We start from the raw sequence: 14,421 nt of genomic DNA on the forward strand, positions 1-14,421 counted from the left end.
TACACAAATAGTCACCAAAATTGCACAAACACTATTTTTCTCATGAAATCCTTATCCATTGCATGGTGTCAACACAATGGTTATCTATAAAGTGAGTTGCACTTTGCACTACTTTTAAGCAATGGGGCTATCTTGCAGAATATCTGGAGGATTGATTTTGGGGTTTGTATTGTAAATTACAACTTGATGACATCACACATTGTACTTTACAATACAAACCCCAAAATCAATCCTCCAGTTCTAGGCAACACAGAAGGGCGGGGAACTTTTTTTCTATTTCCACACAACTCCTCTAAGTTATATTAATGACATATTTCAATATTGAAAATGGGTGGTCTTCCCCTTTAAGTCATATGGCGTCATATCATAAATCCCAGCCTCACAGATAGCACACACGGCTACATAACATTAACATGTATGCATTCAATTTCAACAGAACAGCATGCAAACCTCCACTGAGGGGGGAGCAACTCATAAAGTTGTCACTGGTTCAGATTTATCAACAGTTTTCTTAGCAAACAGGGTTCCCACATCAAAGGCGTTGTGAATTAAAGAACGGCACAGGTTAGATAATAGCACATCGAAGGATATCTTTTTAAAGTAACACATGACAGATAGTGATGCATACTTGTCCATGCTGGTAGGATTCCTCAACATAAATTTAGGACTATGTGGTGTTTTTCTTTTCCTTCTTTTTTTTCATTTTTATTTTATGATGACGCACCTAGCTGCACCATTGGTCATTTGTCACTTCTCTCTGTCCTCATAGTAATCACAGTGTGCGAAGGAGGCGGAAAATAAAACAAGCATCAGTCAAGAGACCTTGACCGAATGGCAGCGTGTGCGCAATGGGTTCTTCCTCTGTGAAGAGAACGTGTTCTCAATCTCCACATCATCTTGTTGCTCTGGTCCTCCACATTATTAAAGAGAGATCCGGCAGTCATGTTATAGCAGTGTCAGTGGCCATGCCAATATGAACATCACATCATTACTCAAGGCAGTATGCCTATTTTCGCTGAGCAACACGGTCATGTCGCGGCCGCCATTAGGAGACTGCTTTTAGGCCTAGGCTATTAGGTCTAGGCCTAGGCCATAGCAGTGGTGGACATTTTGTGATGCAACAGATAGAAAACCCATTCATTTTTCCAATATACATTTCTGATTCTGTGTAATTTCTTTTTATAGGGCCTATTGCGTAGGCTACAACCCTTTCTTTTTCTGTTTTCAAATAATTATTTATTTCCAACAGAATCAAATGTTTTATGGTCATGATTCACCGAGAGCTTGGCTGTTTCCAGGCTTAAAATAATGTATATAAATAAGTCCTTTTGAGAAAATAATAATGGGCTTTTTATCTGTGGCACCACCACTGCTACAGGTCCTAGGCCTATAGCTTAAAAGCTTATATATCCTAATTTATACTCCGTCATAGGCTACTACAGTATTGCATGCCGACAAGAGGTGAAGAACCGTTGTGACACCAAGCAACAACGTTGTATTATGCAGCAATGGTATACAGACTATAACACTAACACCAATAGGACCTACTAAAACAGATTTTCTTTTTTCAGTCACTGACATGGATGCGATGAAGCATTCTTTTGACCAAATGCCTTATTACAGCATGGCTCTGCAGGAGTCTATAGCGGTCAGTCTGTCTCTCTGTCTGGAGCTAATCTCACAAACTGCTGGAGTGTAGCCTACAGTACATTGCCAGTAGGCCATAAGTATACCTTCATTAATTTATTTTTACACATGGAAGTCAATGGAGCTCTGTTCGGGCTGAAACCTTTTGGAGTCATATGAGATACGTGTCATACATCAATTACATCTTATGACTGATGTCATAGGCTGGCAACATGAAGTCTGAGATCCAGATGGTTCAATAAAGATCACTGAAAAACACGACTAGTTTTAAGACAAAGCATTAATGGTCTTGGAATTCAGCACAAAGTGCACCATAACTCACATCTTTCACATAGTTCAACAACAATAGGCCCTTGCCCTAAAGAAGTTGCTTCACAAAAGAGTCCCTCTTGTCTATTTTTCTGTCTTATCAGTACCAACAATAGTGGCGCCTAAAAAGGGTATGGAGGCCTTTTGAAATAGTCACACTGTCAAGAGCATGATATGAAGCAAATGCTACACTATGGGGGTAATTAAAGCCCTATGTGTTTGTATATTTGTTGAGCTGTTGACACAGCTGTATATTATTATTGTTAGTTGCACACAATACAGTATGTCATGCTTCCCAGCTGTAAGTCTCAGTTCACAGTTGGACATTTCATTTTATTAGAAATACACAAAAAATCACACCCAGTGTGAAGTGAGCGGTGCCTTTTATGAGTTAATTTAATTTCCCACGAAGTATGTATACATTGCCTGTATGCACATGCATACATACATAAAGTACATACATAGGCTACATACTGTACAGATAAAGCCAAAAAAGGAAAATAAATAAAGAATATTTTTTCCGGAGTCAAATTAAACACATTTAGCAGGACATAAAGCTAGTTAGTTGAATTGCCTGCAGACAGGTATTGTATAGCTCTGAATGGCTGCCTGGAAAACATTGGCAGTGCCACTGAAGCAGAGATCTGAAATAGGATTCAGGCCTGATTACACCTGTACACACTACACAACAGTGTTATCATGGATTTGGTGATTAGCAATAGCCTACTAATTAGACATAGACATACACCAACATTTCAGTTGTCAAAATGGAGAAAATGAATGAATCCTGTCTTGGATTAGCGTAGCCTATGACGTGTTCCAGAGACCAATTTGTGTAAACAATATAATTAATAACATATTATGTTTGACAGCTTTGAGAACAGTTTTGTCTGTTCTTCTTCTCTTTTTTTTAAGAAGAGACTCCACTGAGAGGGCTGAAGCGTATGGGTGGGTTGTGTGTGTGTGTGTTGGTGGGGGGGGTGTAAAAATACATAGGCCTATAGATTCAAGTGCTCAAACCTTTCATGTAAAAGACCCCAAAATGTATATAACCCATTTTTTTATATTTTGTGTCATAGACACTCATACAAGATTTGTAGTTAAAATGTTAAAATTACTTACTAACATGTGTGTCTTTGACACATTGTGAGCTGGTAGATTTGCTATTATTCAAATAGCTGATGTTTATAGGGTTAAAGTGGTTAAATTGATTTTGATGCTATATTCACAAATTTAGTTGGGGACCCCACTTTGAGAACCAGTGCCCTAGGCCTATTGCCTATGCCTAGAAACACCCGAGAGAGACAAGATAAAATGGAAAGACAGCGATACCAGTGGGGGTATCTGTAATGCCAGAGGTATGGGTCTTAATATCTACCCCACCTCTGAGCAAAACTTCATTATAATCTCATGTATTTCACTGGAGCTGGAGATGTTTTCTTTCAACAGTCTTCTGTGATCCTTTTCCAACTGTACACGCAGACGCTCAGGTACTCTAGCTAGGCTTAATAAACCTGGCATTCCAGACATGATCATCTTAAGGCAGTAGATGAAATCTTCATTTAGGAAATGGTACAGAGTACTTCTTGGCAACCTGCTTTATCCCCAGACAGAAGAAGTGAAAGAAAGAGGGGAAGAGGGGCGATGGCAGGCCGGGAGGGGCTACGGGGGCTTGGTTGGTGGGTGTCTTTCTTACAAGGAAAAATCTGCTGAGGGCAAATTTCCATTCAGCCAAATTCTGCAGGCAAAACAGAACAAATGAAAACCATGACAGTGCCCAACAGTTACATAACAATAGCCCTCTGTACACAAACATTCTCTAACAAAAGGACCCTGCAATAAGAATTCTGATCATATGTTAGCAATGAAATCCCCTCTCTGCATTACTGTTCAGCTGAGACTGGGACATTAAGAAACGGCTCGATGGTAACTAATCAACACAGCAAGCTTTTCATTGACATCCCACAACATATTATACCCCAGCAGCCTCTATGCTAGGGTCAGCATTCAGGAATTATTTACTCAGCAATCAGATACAAACTGTGTGCGGTATGTCAAACCCATAAACACACAACAAGGAAAAGGTTGCCCTCTAGTGTTACAACATAGTAAGAACTTTGTGTTTATGAAAATAGAATATACATTTGTTAAGTATTTAACAGAAGGTGCATGTATTGTTAATGGGTGAATATACATATTGACATATGACCATTATAGTGTTAAATAGGCCTATGTTTAACCCACTTGGTTAAGTTGTACCACGAGATAAGCAGCAGAACACCCAGTAGCAAGGCCGGTAGTAGGAAATGAGCTATGATTGGAAGGAAACACGAAACACTAAGACTTACGGTAACTAAATGTACAGAGACATAGTGTATTGTAGAAAGTCTACTAATCACATTTCAGAACAGAATTTAATGTTTTACAGTCATTGGCTGTAGCCCAGAGATGGCCGGGTAACAGGGTTGCAATCCAAACAAGAAAACTCAATTTCGCCTTTTAGCAGCTCATTTTTATTCGAACACGATGGCAATGTGTGGGGCCCATTTATAACATGAGCATTCAACTCACAACTCAGCATGAGAGGTGACTTCATTCAATTATGAAAAAAGGGCCTCAACTTAGCAAACTAGAGGCAAAACATTTGGTACACTCCAACTCTTTCTGCTGTCAGGCAAAAACAAGCTATCAAAAAAAAAATAATAATAATAAATTAGGGTACTGTCAAAATTGGAATAGAGCGGATTTGGGGGGAAATCCACAAATGGCAGATTTCTCAAAAAATCCACTTCATTCCCTTTGAAATGCATTGGCAGCATCCGCTTAATAGCTGGCAACCATACTTTGGTGCGACCGTATTCTAATGAGGAGAATTAGATTGTTTTCCAACATCTGACTTGTTATCTCCAAGGTTGGAGTGGTGGTTTGACAGACAGTTTGAGGTTCCAATGGAGTTGGCTTTAGTCAAAGCGCTTTTTTAATACTTCAATATTTTCCGTTCAATAGCACAGATTTTTTTTATATATGGAGGTTGAAAAATGGACAGCTGGTTTCTGCCTGCCTGACTAATTCTAAGAGTATAATGAAGACATCAAAATACTCTTGCATGTCAAACATTTTACTTTTCAGGCTTTGAACCAAAACATCCGTTAGTTGTAGTGAAAGCAAAATAAAAGGATACAGAAATTGTGAACAAACGCAAGTACACAGTTTAAGATACAGATACAAATAACATTAATAACATTTTTTCCAAAAAGAAATTTGAACGGCTAAACGAAACAGAGTCAGACTATTGGATTTCTCAACTAAGGACCTTCACTTAGAGATGGATGACAGGTGCATGTACTATCAAAATACTACAACTACCATAGTATCACCCCCCCCCCCCCCCCCCCCCCCCCAACGGAACGGAATAGTGTATATTGTAGTTTATCATAACAACCTGTGACTCTTTTCCTTCAAGCTTGTGCTACTTGAGCAGATAGCCCTAACCCTTTACTTTCCAGCAGACAAATAAATGTTAGTGACAGTTTGTTTTTCTTCTATAGCTGAATGGTAGCGCACGTCTGAGACATTGCGTTGTATATGAAGGTGTTGTTGAAGGGTACAAACTGGTGAGTGATGATCTTGATTCCTTCTTGAGCAGCTGAGCCTAAACCAAGTGGATAAAAAAATAAAAATAAAGTTCTGAGCATTGTTGCTACAAGCGGTGAAGATTAGAATCTTAGTGGATTTGAGACGAATACTGAAAGACCCACCTCCCAAAAACGCGGCGACTGTGTGTGGCTCTGCAGCACCGTAACGACAGCTACAGATTACAAAAAGAAAAGAGAGACAATTTCATCAGTTTTGAGGATAAAATGACACAAAGGAAATTTGCAATGTGGCAGTCAGCAGGGACTGCCCTATCCATCAATACCGTAGTAGTGACAAGAACTCACAACTCGTGGACGTAATCATCTTTGATGTTGACGTTCAGGCTGTACTCCTGCAGCAGACTGTTCACACACAGCTTCAGCTTGCTTATGTCCTCTTCCACCTGGTAATTGTAAACCCCTGGGAAGAGAGGACACACATATGAACATCAACACAAATTAAACAGCCCAAGTCTGACCCCTGAAGTTTTACAGTGGTGTTGTTGTGCATAGAAGCCCATGAACATCAACACAAACACAAATAAACAGCCAAAGTCTGACCCCTGACGTTTTACAGTGTTTTGTTTAGTTTAGTTTATTAGCACATCGAATAAAAAAATGTAACAATAAATATCATGGGAACAAAATACAGTGCGAGGAAAGGAAGAAGCCATCAGGCTTATTTGGAATCCTTCCCTTACTGGAAAAATTCATTAAATAACCGATTTTATAACAGAAGTTCAATGAGAACAATACAATAAAATACAACAAGGGGAGCAGCTGTGCAATAAAAAACACAGAAACTGCACAAAATAACCAAAAAAAAAGAAGAAAAAAAAAGAAAAAGAAAAAAGAACAAAGAAAGATAACACATCAGTAAACTAAATAATGTGGACTACAGTAAGGAAGGAATAAGATATAGCTTTAGATGTTTTTTGAATACTGACAATGATATTGATGACTTAAGTGAAGCATCTAGACAGTTCCACAAATAAGGGCCTCTAAATTTGATAAATGATTGATGTTTTGAAGTACTACAGAAAGGAAAATCCCTTTGCCTTGTGGGGTAGGAGTGAATGTCAGAAGTTAGCTGAAAAAAATTATGACGACAACACTATGTTGTTGTTGCGCATAGGAGCCCATATTTCTCCCTGTGTGACAGTGTTGTAGGTGTGGAGTGGATATGAAAGGGGCTCTGTTTAGACAGTAGACACAACACAGAAGTCTAACCTGGGTAGCGGGAATGCTGCTGGAAGAAGCGATCAACAGAGCGCAGCATGAGGTAGAAGACCATCTCACTGTCTGGATTGTCCATACAGGAGGCTGGGGAGACAAAAGATACAAACATCACAAAACAATATGTAGATTAGCTTCAGCGGTTTTGCTCAAGCTGGTTATGAGTAATAGCAAGTGCAAAAACAAATGGACTGAAGCTAAATTGATAAGGATTGACTAAAAAGAAAGGCAGATGAACTGTAGAGGCGTAGGGGGTTACATTCCAACTTACTGATTTCATCTTTATTTACTGAATCCACGCTGTATTCCTCTGCAAGAGACCGGCAGCGCACCACCCTCAAGAAGGATGCATTTTTACCTGAACACAAGAAACATGTACAGTACTATATACAGCCAGACCACAAGCTGTTGTCTTTAAATGCACCGCAGCAGTTCGCAGCAGGAAATGAATACCTTCAAAAAACCCAAACAACTGCGCCACTGTACTATGGAAATATCTGATTGAAATGGTGCTTTGAATTAGAGCTCAATCAATAACATTTGATTTACATGCAAGGTGCAGTGCAGTGGCAGTTTACATAATTCACAAAATTAACACGCCTGCGCGTGCAGGCGTCTGGAGAGTTTCTCTCCAAACATATCTGCACACACAAATGGAAGGGGTGGTTTGTTGGTGCATGCAATATTTCCTTACAAAATAGTTTGATGTCCTTTTCAGAGATGCTCTCCGGTGGCTAGTGAGAAAGAACGGTAAACCATTTTAATTGAAAATCACGTTTGTCCAAAATGAACTGAATCCTTAAACAGGTCAGACAGACAACATACCTTTCCCACAGACTGCAAGATACATTCTACATGCTTGGACACAGCCGTAGTATCCTGTAGGGCCTTTTCCCTGTAACTGGAAACAACACTTGATTTCAACACAGCAGCAACATATTACACACAAAGCATGTCCTGTGTTTGTCTAAGGGACACTGGCTAGTAGCTCCCCTGTCTTAACTAATTCACTGCCATTAGAAAACGGCGATTCGTGCTCACGCCGTGGTCAGCTCGCAAACATAAAAGATCCCAGTATAATCCATGCTTGTGGTGCTGCGCCAGCTGCAGTGTTGCGTAACAAGAAGTGAATGCATGGGAGATTAACACAGAGAAACGTGTTATCCCCCCCTAACCTCAGTAAAACTATGCCTAAACATAACCATAAAATCTAACCCTAACCAAAGTAGGACTAATGAGATGTAGGACTAATGAGATGTAGGACTAATGAGATGTAGGACTAATGAGACGTAGGACTTATGGCCAGTCCTCAAAAAGCATATCCGTTTCCGGTCCCAAACCCGAAAGCACTGTTTTTGGAGCACTTAGGAAAGGCCGATCGGCGATGCGATTTTTGATTGTTTTGAATTATATCTAATTAATCTAATAACTCTGGAAACTCGGGCGTAGCGGCCTGGAACAACGGGAATAACTCAGGATATGGCAGTAAATGATTAACAAGCACAGATTTTAATCACTGGATGCTACTGCATATGAAGTATGCCACTTCCCTCAATACATCTGTGGTAATGGCAATTTCTGTTTGTTTTGATCCATGTGCTCAACCCTAATGCAACTAAAATAAATGAGTTTCTGATCCGATGCCTTCTGCAAAGGCTATCAATTGCTTTCAATCAGGAACATAATGATCAATTGGACACACTTACACATTCTGGAGGTTGATGAACTTTTGGGAGTCTGCAATCATATCCGGGATGGTCCCTCTCATAGGCAGGTTACCAGTGCCTTCATTCTGAATGAACTCTTTGACAGCTCGCAGCATCACCCAGAAGGACGAGGTCTGGTATTTCCACATACAAACATGCACACAAACAATAGCTCTGCATTTACAATGTGCCTTTCGTGGTTCATTAATTTCCCCTGGCAAAGATCTTTATTTATCTAAGTGTTATCTCAAGAGATATGTGTTCATGCCCACCTACGCTGCTGCGGCATTTGTGTACAACTGAACTGATGTAAGGAAAAATGTTGATGATCATAAAAACGTACCTGTGACGTGATGTTATTACACTGATCACTATTCAAGAGGTCATCCAATTCACTAGGAATCTGCGGAGATAAGATAAGAGGTTGGTGTGCAGCAGTCTAATTTAGCTTGTGGCCCTGAAGAACTGTGTCAACAACCTGGAGCCCGACTTATACTTGGTTGCACACAGGCATTTTGCCGTGCTGCAAGGGTCTAGAACTATCTTCGGTGTGCGACATTGGCGTGCAACCAAGTGTATATCAGGCTTAAAAGAAATGTAGGCACACCTCAGTCTTTCACTTTGATTATCACCTAATGAAACGGTATTGGATGTGGTCACCTTGGTAGGGTTTAAAGCGGTGTTGACGTTCTTGATGGCCTCCTCAAAGTTTTCTTCATCTACGGTGACACCATCCTCATTCTTAAACATCCCTAAAGAAAAAGGCATATGCAAGTTAAACTGATTCAAAATACCCATGATACCATACCAACACAGCTTTGCAATGCTATGATGAATAAATTAAAAGTAAGAAGGAATGATGGACAGAAGGAAGGGAGGAAGGAAAGAAAGAAAGGAAAAAAAAGGGGGGATCATTTAGTGACGCAGGTTGAAAGCACCTAAGCAAATAAAGACTAGGGCACTAAATAAATATACCTTGCCGAATCAGCTGTTTCAAGGCCTCCTTCTCTGTGTAATTCTTTGGTGGTTGATAATCGTGCTAGAAGAAACAAAAAGCAAAACATTACATTTCATTGTTGTATAAAGACAAAATTAGGGTATCAAACGTTGATATGTTGCCACAGAAATTTTACTATACCTCAGCGAGCCACTTCTCCAAAAATTTGGAAACAATAATAATCCATGGTGTGTGACTATGATCCTATTGGCCCAGAGAGAAATCATCAGTAATGTGATAAATTGTCCAGAATTTACTCATTGACTCACAAAGCAGACATAAACAAACACATACCTTTTTCTCAAAGCTGTCCAGGTCATATGATTGGATGTGGTTTCTTAAGGCAGCAAATGGCTGGTCTAACCGCAGATCTTCCAAGGCATTGTCTGGGTGAGACTCAACCACTGAAGTAGGAGATGGAAACGCATTAGATTTAAATACACATGTCTATCTGTATGGATCTAATTGATATACAGTAGTTATCTATTATTCACCTCTATAAATTAATGAATGAATGAACGAATGTAGCTTTCATAGATTCATTCATTGTATTAAGTGTATTAACCTTATGCAAACTGTTACAATTGTTGTTGAATGTACTGTATCTTGAGAGTAAAGATACCACCAAGAGAACCACTTGTGATAGGTACTTAGAGCAGTGGTTCTCAAACTGGGAGTCAGGACCCCAAGTGGGGTCCCCAAATTATTTTGTGGGGTCAACGGTAAACAAACCAACACAAATAATAAGTGTATACATGGTATCTGCACATTTATAAAGTGACAATTTAAGGACTTTCAAGACAGTTTTAATACCAAACTGGCCAAATATTAAGTAAGCAAGAGGCGAACATTGTGAAAATAGCCGATCTACATGCTCACAACGCCTCGCAGTGCGAGGCGTTGTGAGCATGTAGTTTGGCTATTTTCACAATATTTATCTGTGGAACCGAGTCACCGTAAATGTATTACCTACAATTCAAAGTGCTTGTCTTGGTGGGGGTCCCCAGTTCAAATATATTTATTTTTGAGTGGTTTGAGAACCACTGACTTACAGCAACTCACCTGTGTGCTCTTGCACCACTAGTCTCATGTAGCCGACTAGGCCATATGTTTTACAAACTAGGAAAGGTACACATGTGCTCCACAGTACTGAACCGAGCCTCAGGCATGTGCTGTTGAAACAATATAGACAAATAACAATTATTAACTACTCAAAGAGAACTTAATCTCTTTACAAAGCTTTCACAAAGGATTACTTACACAACCTTACAAGATAACAATAATCTTCATTTGTACAGCCTTTTTCATACATAGAATGCAGCTCAAATGACTATATAATAAAGTCATTTATATCTATAATAAAATTATGTAAAAAGAAAAATGGGGCAGAAAAAAACAGACACTCTTATCCAGAGTGGCTCACAATAATAGTAAGTTGACAAGTAAAGGCAAACTACTGAGATAGGCACTAAGGTACTTTCATTTCTCAAAATGCATTGTTATTATAATCAAAATCATGAGAAGTATACAACAGATCTTTACAATACCTCTCTGGCAACTGAACACCGATAACCAGGCTGAACCTGTGAAAAAACTCTGGGTCATTGTCCAGGAGCTTATCTGGAGTCTGCAGGAGAAACAGGTGATAAATATAGGCCATGAGCGTACACTCATTTATTAGCTAAATAGAAATTATGGTAACATGAAAAAGCCAATGAACACATCTGCATAAAACAAATGTACATGCATAAAACAATCAAATGGGCAAGTGTTGCCGCCAAATAACAACTTATTCTAAACTGAGGATACAAAACAAGATGGCTGTTTACATTCTTGAGTAACAGAAACAACCAACCTCCTCTACAAAGTTTCCAGAGACATCACTGTTCAGCTCTTGTAAGAGTTCAGTGGCAGCCTGTGCTCTGTTCTGAGAGATAAAAGTAAGGTCAGCACTTGAACCAATAGTACACAAATACTTCCCACACATTTTTACCAAAGAATTTCCCAAAAATGTCAGAATATTTAACCCAATTTCCAGGACTATTTACCGTAACAATAAGGCAGCGAAATAACGAGTTGCTTACTCCTATGTGCAATGCCCAAAGACAGGCAGGGTAGCAAAAACACAGCGTGCACGCTGCAAACGGACTGTGGCGTGCATGCGGATCGTGCACATGGACATGGCATGCACGTGCCCACATCAAAAGGTACGAAAATTGTGGCGGGGAACCCTCAATTACGGTGGCAGTAAATTAGTTAACAAAATCAATAACCAAAAACAATGCATTCTGTAGCTATTTTTTCCAGGACCTTCTAGGACCCTTGATCAATTTCTAAACTTTTCCAGAACTGGAAAAATATTTTTCTAATTTCAAAATATTTCCAGGAATTTCATGACCGTGGGAACCCTGATACTTAGTGTATCTTATTGTGTTTTACGTAGGAAATTAAGGAAGGCTAGGAAAGAGACAGAGGTCAAAACAAAGACATGTTTAATTATCGACCGATAGATTTATTATCCCAAGGGGGAAAATCAAGAACAGACAATGCTTATGCTACATAAGAAAATGTATATTGATATCAGCAGAACATACCTTTCCTATACAGTTGTGGCTGAGGAAAAAGCTGAAAGAGAGGAGTGTCATACATATTCAGTCAGAACAACACACCACAGTGCTGCAAAAAGTGACATCAAAACCACTGCCTTACTTGTTCCCGACATCTTCCCCGGAAACTATGTGTCCATCAACGATGGTGAAAGCTCCAATGCCTATGAACAACAATAGTTTTATTGTAATCTAGCAAGAAGAGTCATGTGACATTAATAATTGTTTCATAAAAAAAAGAAGATATGTATTCACTCTCCCCGATACGCACGGGTAGTATTTTTAATCTATTTTTGAAAATGTAGCTTACTTTCCTCACTTCCCAGCGTTAGGGAGCCCCGGATATGTTCACGGGGAGGCGGGAGCGCACTGGTACCAACACATGAGTGCGCTCCCGCCTCTCCCAGTCTACATATCCAAACGCTCCCTTAACACCAGACATGGGAAGGGAGGAAAAGAAGATTATGATGATTAACACGCGTTTCCGCGGTAGCCTACTGCAGTTCTTGGTATCTTTGAAGAATCTCAGCAACACGTTATATTTGTCCGTGACCAGACAGTGGTACCCGTGCGTATCAGGGAGAGTGAACGGACTGGCAAGCGACCCTGGTTACCGTCTTCCCCAAGACAAAAAAGGTAACTGGGGTCCTGAGAGGGGCTATATAATAGGAGGGGGCGTGTCTGATCAAATTAATATAAATATCTAAATATTGAATCAAGCAACTTTTAATAAGACTGCACACAAAAACCTGAAGCTAGATGCTAAAATGAACTCAGAACTTCAGTGTTTTTAAGTGAAACACCCTTTTAAATGTATCATCAAATAAATATAAACCACATTCACCTGGAAGGACAAGGTTCTTCAGTATCTCCGTCCCAGTTGCAGTAGCGTTGATGAGACACACATGTGCATTCTCAAGGGCCTCTTGACCATGGTCACCCCACAGTCTGAAAGGACATCAAATCAATGTGTTATCATCAGTGATGGACACTAAAGCAGGGGTCTTCAACGTTTTCAGCCCAAGGATCCCCTAGTCGAGAGAGAGCGATGAAACAAGGACCCAAAGATACCATATACTTTAGTTTTATTTTATCGTTTGACAGCACAATCATCACTCATCAGTGTATTTTGGATTCATGTCAATTTGTGTTTTCAGATATTTAACCACTTGAACCGTCAATACTTAATAAACTTGACCTTCCACTCTGTACTTAGTCTGCTCTTTTTCCCCTCTACACCAAACCTCCTTGCCAAAAATAGCCGATCTACGAGCTTGTAGATCTGCTATTTTTGGCTAAAGTTCTCTGAATATGGACACTAGGGTTCAAGTGGACCCCTGTAGTAACTCTGAGGACCCCCTAGGGGTCCCGGACCCCCTGTTGAAGATCCTTGCACTAAAGTAAATTTAGTTGAGTATGAGTACTGTACTTAAGTATATTTTTAAGCGTCTGTATTTTACTTGGAAACAAATATTGTACTTTTGACTCCAATGAATTCCTAGGAAGGGAAACAACTAGTATTATATGAATTAACCACTAAAACTGCATTTCAAATAGTATAGTGAAATAGCCAATCTATAAGCTCACAGCATGTCACGATGTGGCGCGTTATGATATTGTAGATCTGTTAATTTCACTATTATTCAACTTTCACTTGTAGTGAAATATTTGACCATAAGTATGCCTTGTACTCAAGTACTGGAATAGTTTGTCCATCACTGTTGTTATGCATTGCCATCTAGTGAGTAGTGACATGCAGTTGTTTTCACCTTTACCTTTACCATTATACCACGAAACACCTTCCATGCTTCATACCATGACTACAGTAAAAGGGTTATCTCATCCGTCATGCTATTTGTCAAAAATCGTCACGTTAAATTCATAATTGCCGGGTGATGAAAGATGCCTAGCTAGTGAGCTAATATCATTCATAACGACGGTTAGCTAGCTAGCGTTGTCCTGGGCTGTCAAAACAAATGCCCAGCAAAGTTAACGTTATTTATGGGAATACATAGTAGTACATTCATATAAAAACGTAGAGATTATACATAAAAGCAACGCCGTTGTAAATTTTACCTGAGTTGTCTGTCGTATTTCTGTTCTTTTGATGCTTTGGTGGCTGCCATGGTAAGCTCTACACAGGGAAGCCTTACACACATGCATCTGACCGTTCTAAACGGTACATTCGACACACATTTGGCCACTAGGTGGAGTATTTAGACCACTTTTAGAGTTGGACGTTGTCTTTGATATATTTTTTATTATATATTTTTTTATCAATGGAA

At 39.5% G+C, this 14,421-nt stretch overlaps 1 protein-coding gene across 1 annotated transcript; it reads right to left on the bottom strand.

Moving 5' to 3' along the window:
* Positions 1–5,379: 5,379 nt before the first annotated feature.
* On the bottom strand, positions 5,380–14,311 carry nae1 (nedd8 activating enzyme E1 subunit 1). The gene is made up of 20 exons (XM_080729436.1): positions 14,213–14,311; positions 12,981–13,084; positions 12,240–12,300; positions 12,125–12,155; positions 11,386–11,457; positions 11,078–11,157; positions 10,593–10,702; positions 9,825–9,934; positions 9,672–9,734; positions 9,509–9,572; positions 9,194–9,285; positions 8,877–8,936; positions 8,534–8,667; positions 7,653–7,728; positions 7,522–7,561; positions 7,099–7,185; positions 6,822–6,914; positions 5,898–6,012; positions 5,715–5,764; positions 5,380–5,608 (listed from the first exon to the last, which is right to left on the bottom strand). The coding sequence occupies exons 1-20, from the start codon at positions 14,293–14,295 to the stop codon at positions 5,499–5,501; spliced, it is 1,635 nt and encodes a 544-aa protein (XP_080585562.1). The 5' UTR covers positions 14,296–14,311; the 3' UTR covers positions 5,380–5,498.
* Between the last annotated feature and the right edge of the window lie 110 nt (positions 14,312–14,421).

The sequence above is a fragment of the Nannobrachium achirus genome, assembly GCF_963921795.1.
Source record: "Nannobrachium achirus genome assembly, chromosome: 7".
Taxonomy (NCBI): domain Eukaryota; kingdom Metazoa; phylum Chordata; class Actinopteri; order Myctophiformes; family Myctophidae; genus Nannobrachium; species Nannobrachium achirus.

Bases quoted from the DNA above. Each gene is read 5' to 3' on its own strand.
- nae1 (XM_080729436.1), bottom strand. From the start codon at position 14,295: ATGTGTGTAAGGCTTCCCTGTGTAGAGCTTACCATGGCAGCCACCAAA. The intron at 9,573-9,671 runs GTATAGTAAAAT...TGTTTCTTCTAG, and splicing joins TGGAGAAGTGGCTCGCTGAG to CACGATTATCAACCACCAAA. The intron at 7,186-7,521 runs GTAAGGAAATAT...TCTTGTGTTCAG, and splicing joins AAAGGACATCAAACTATTTT to GTAAAAATGCATCCTTCTTG.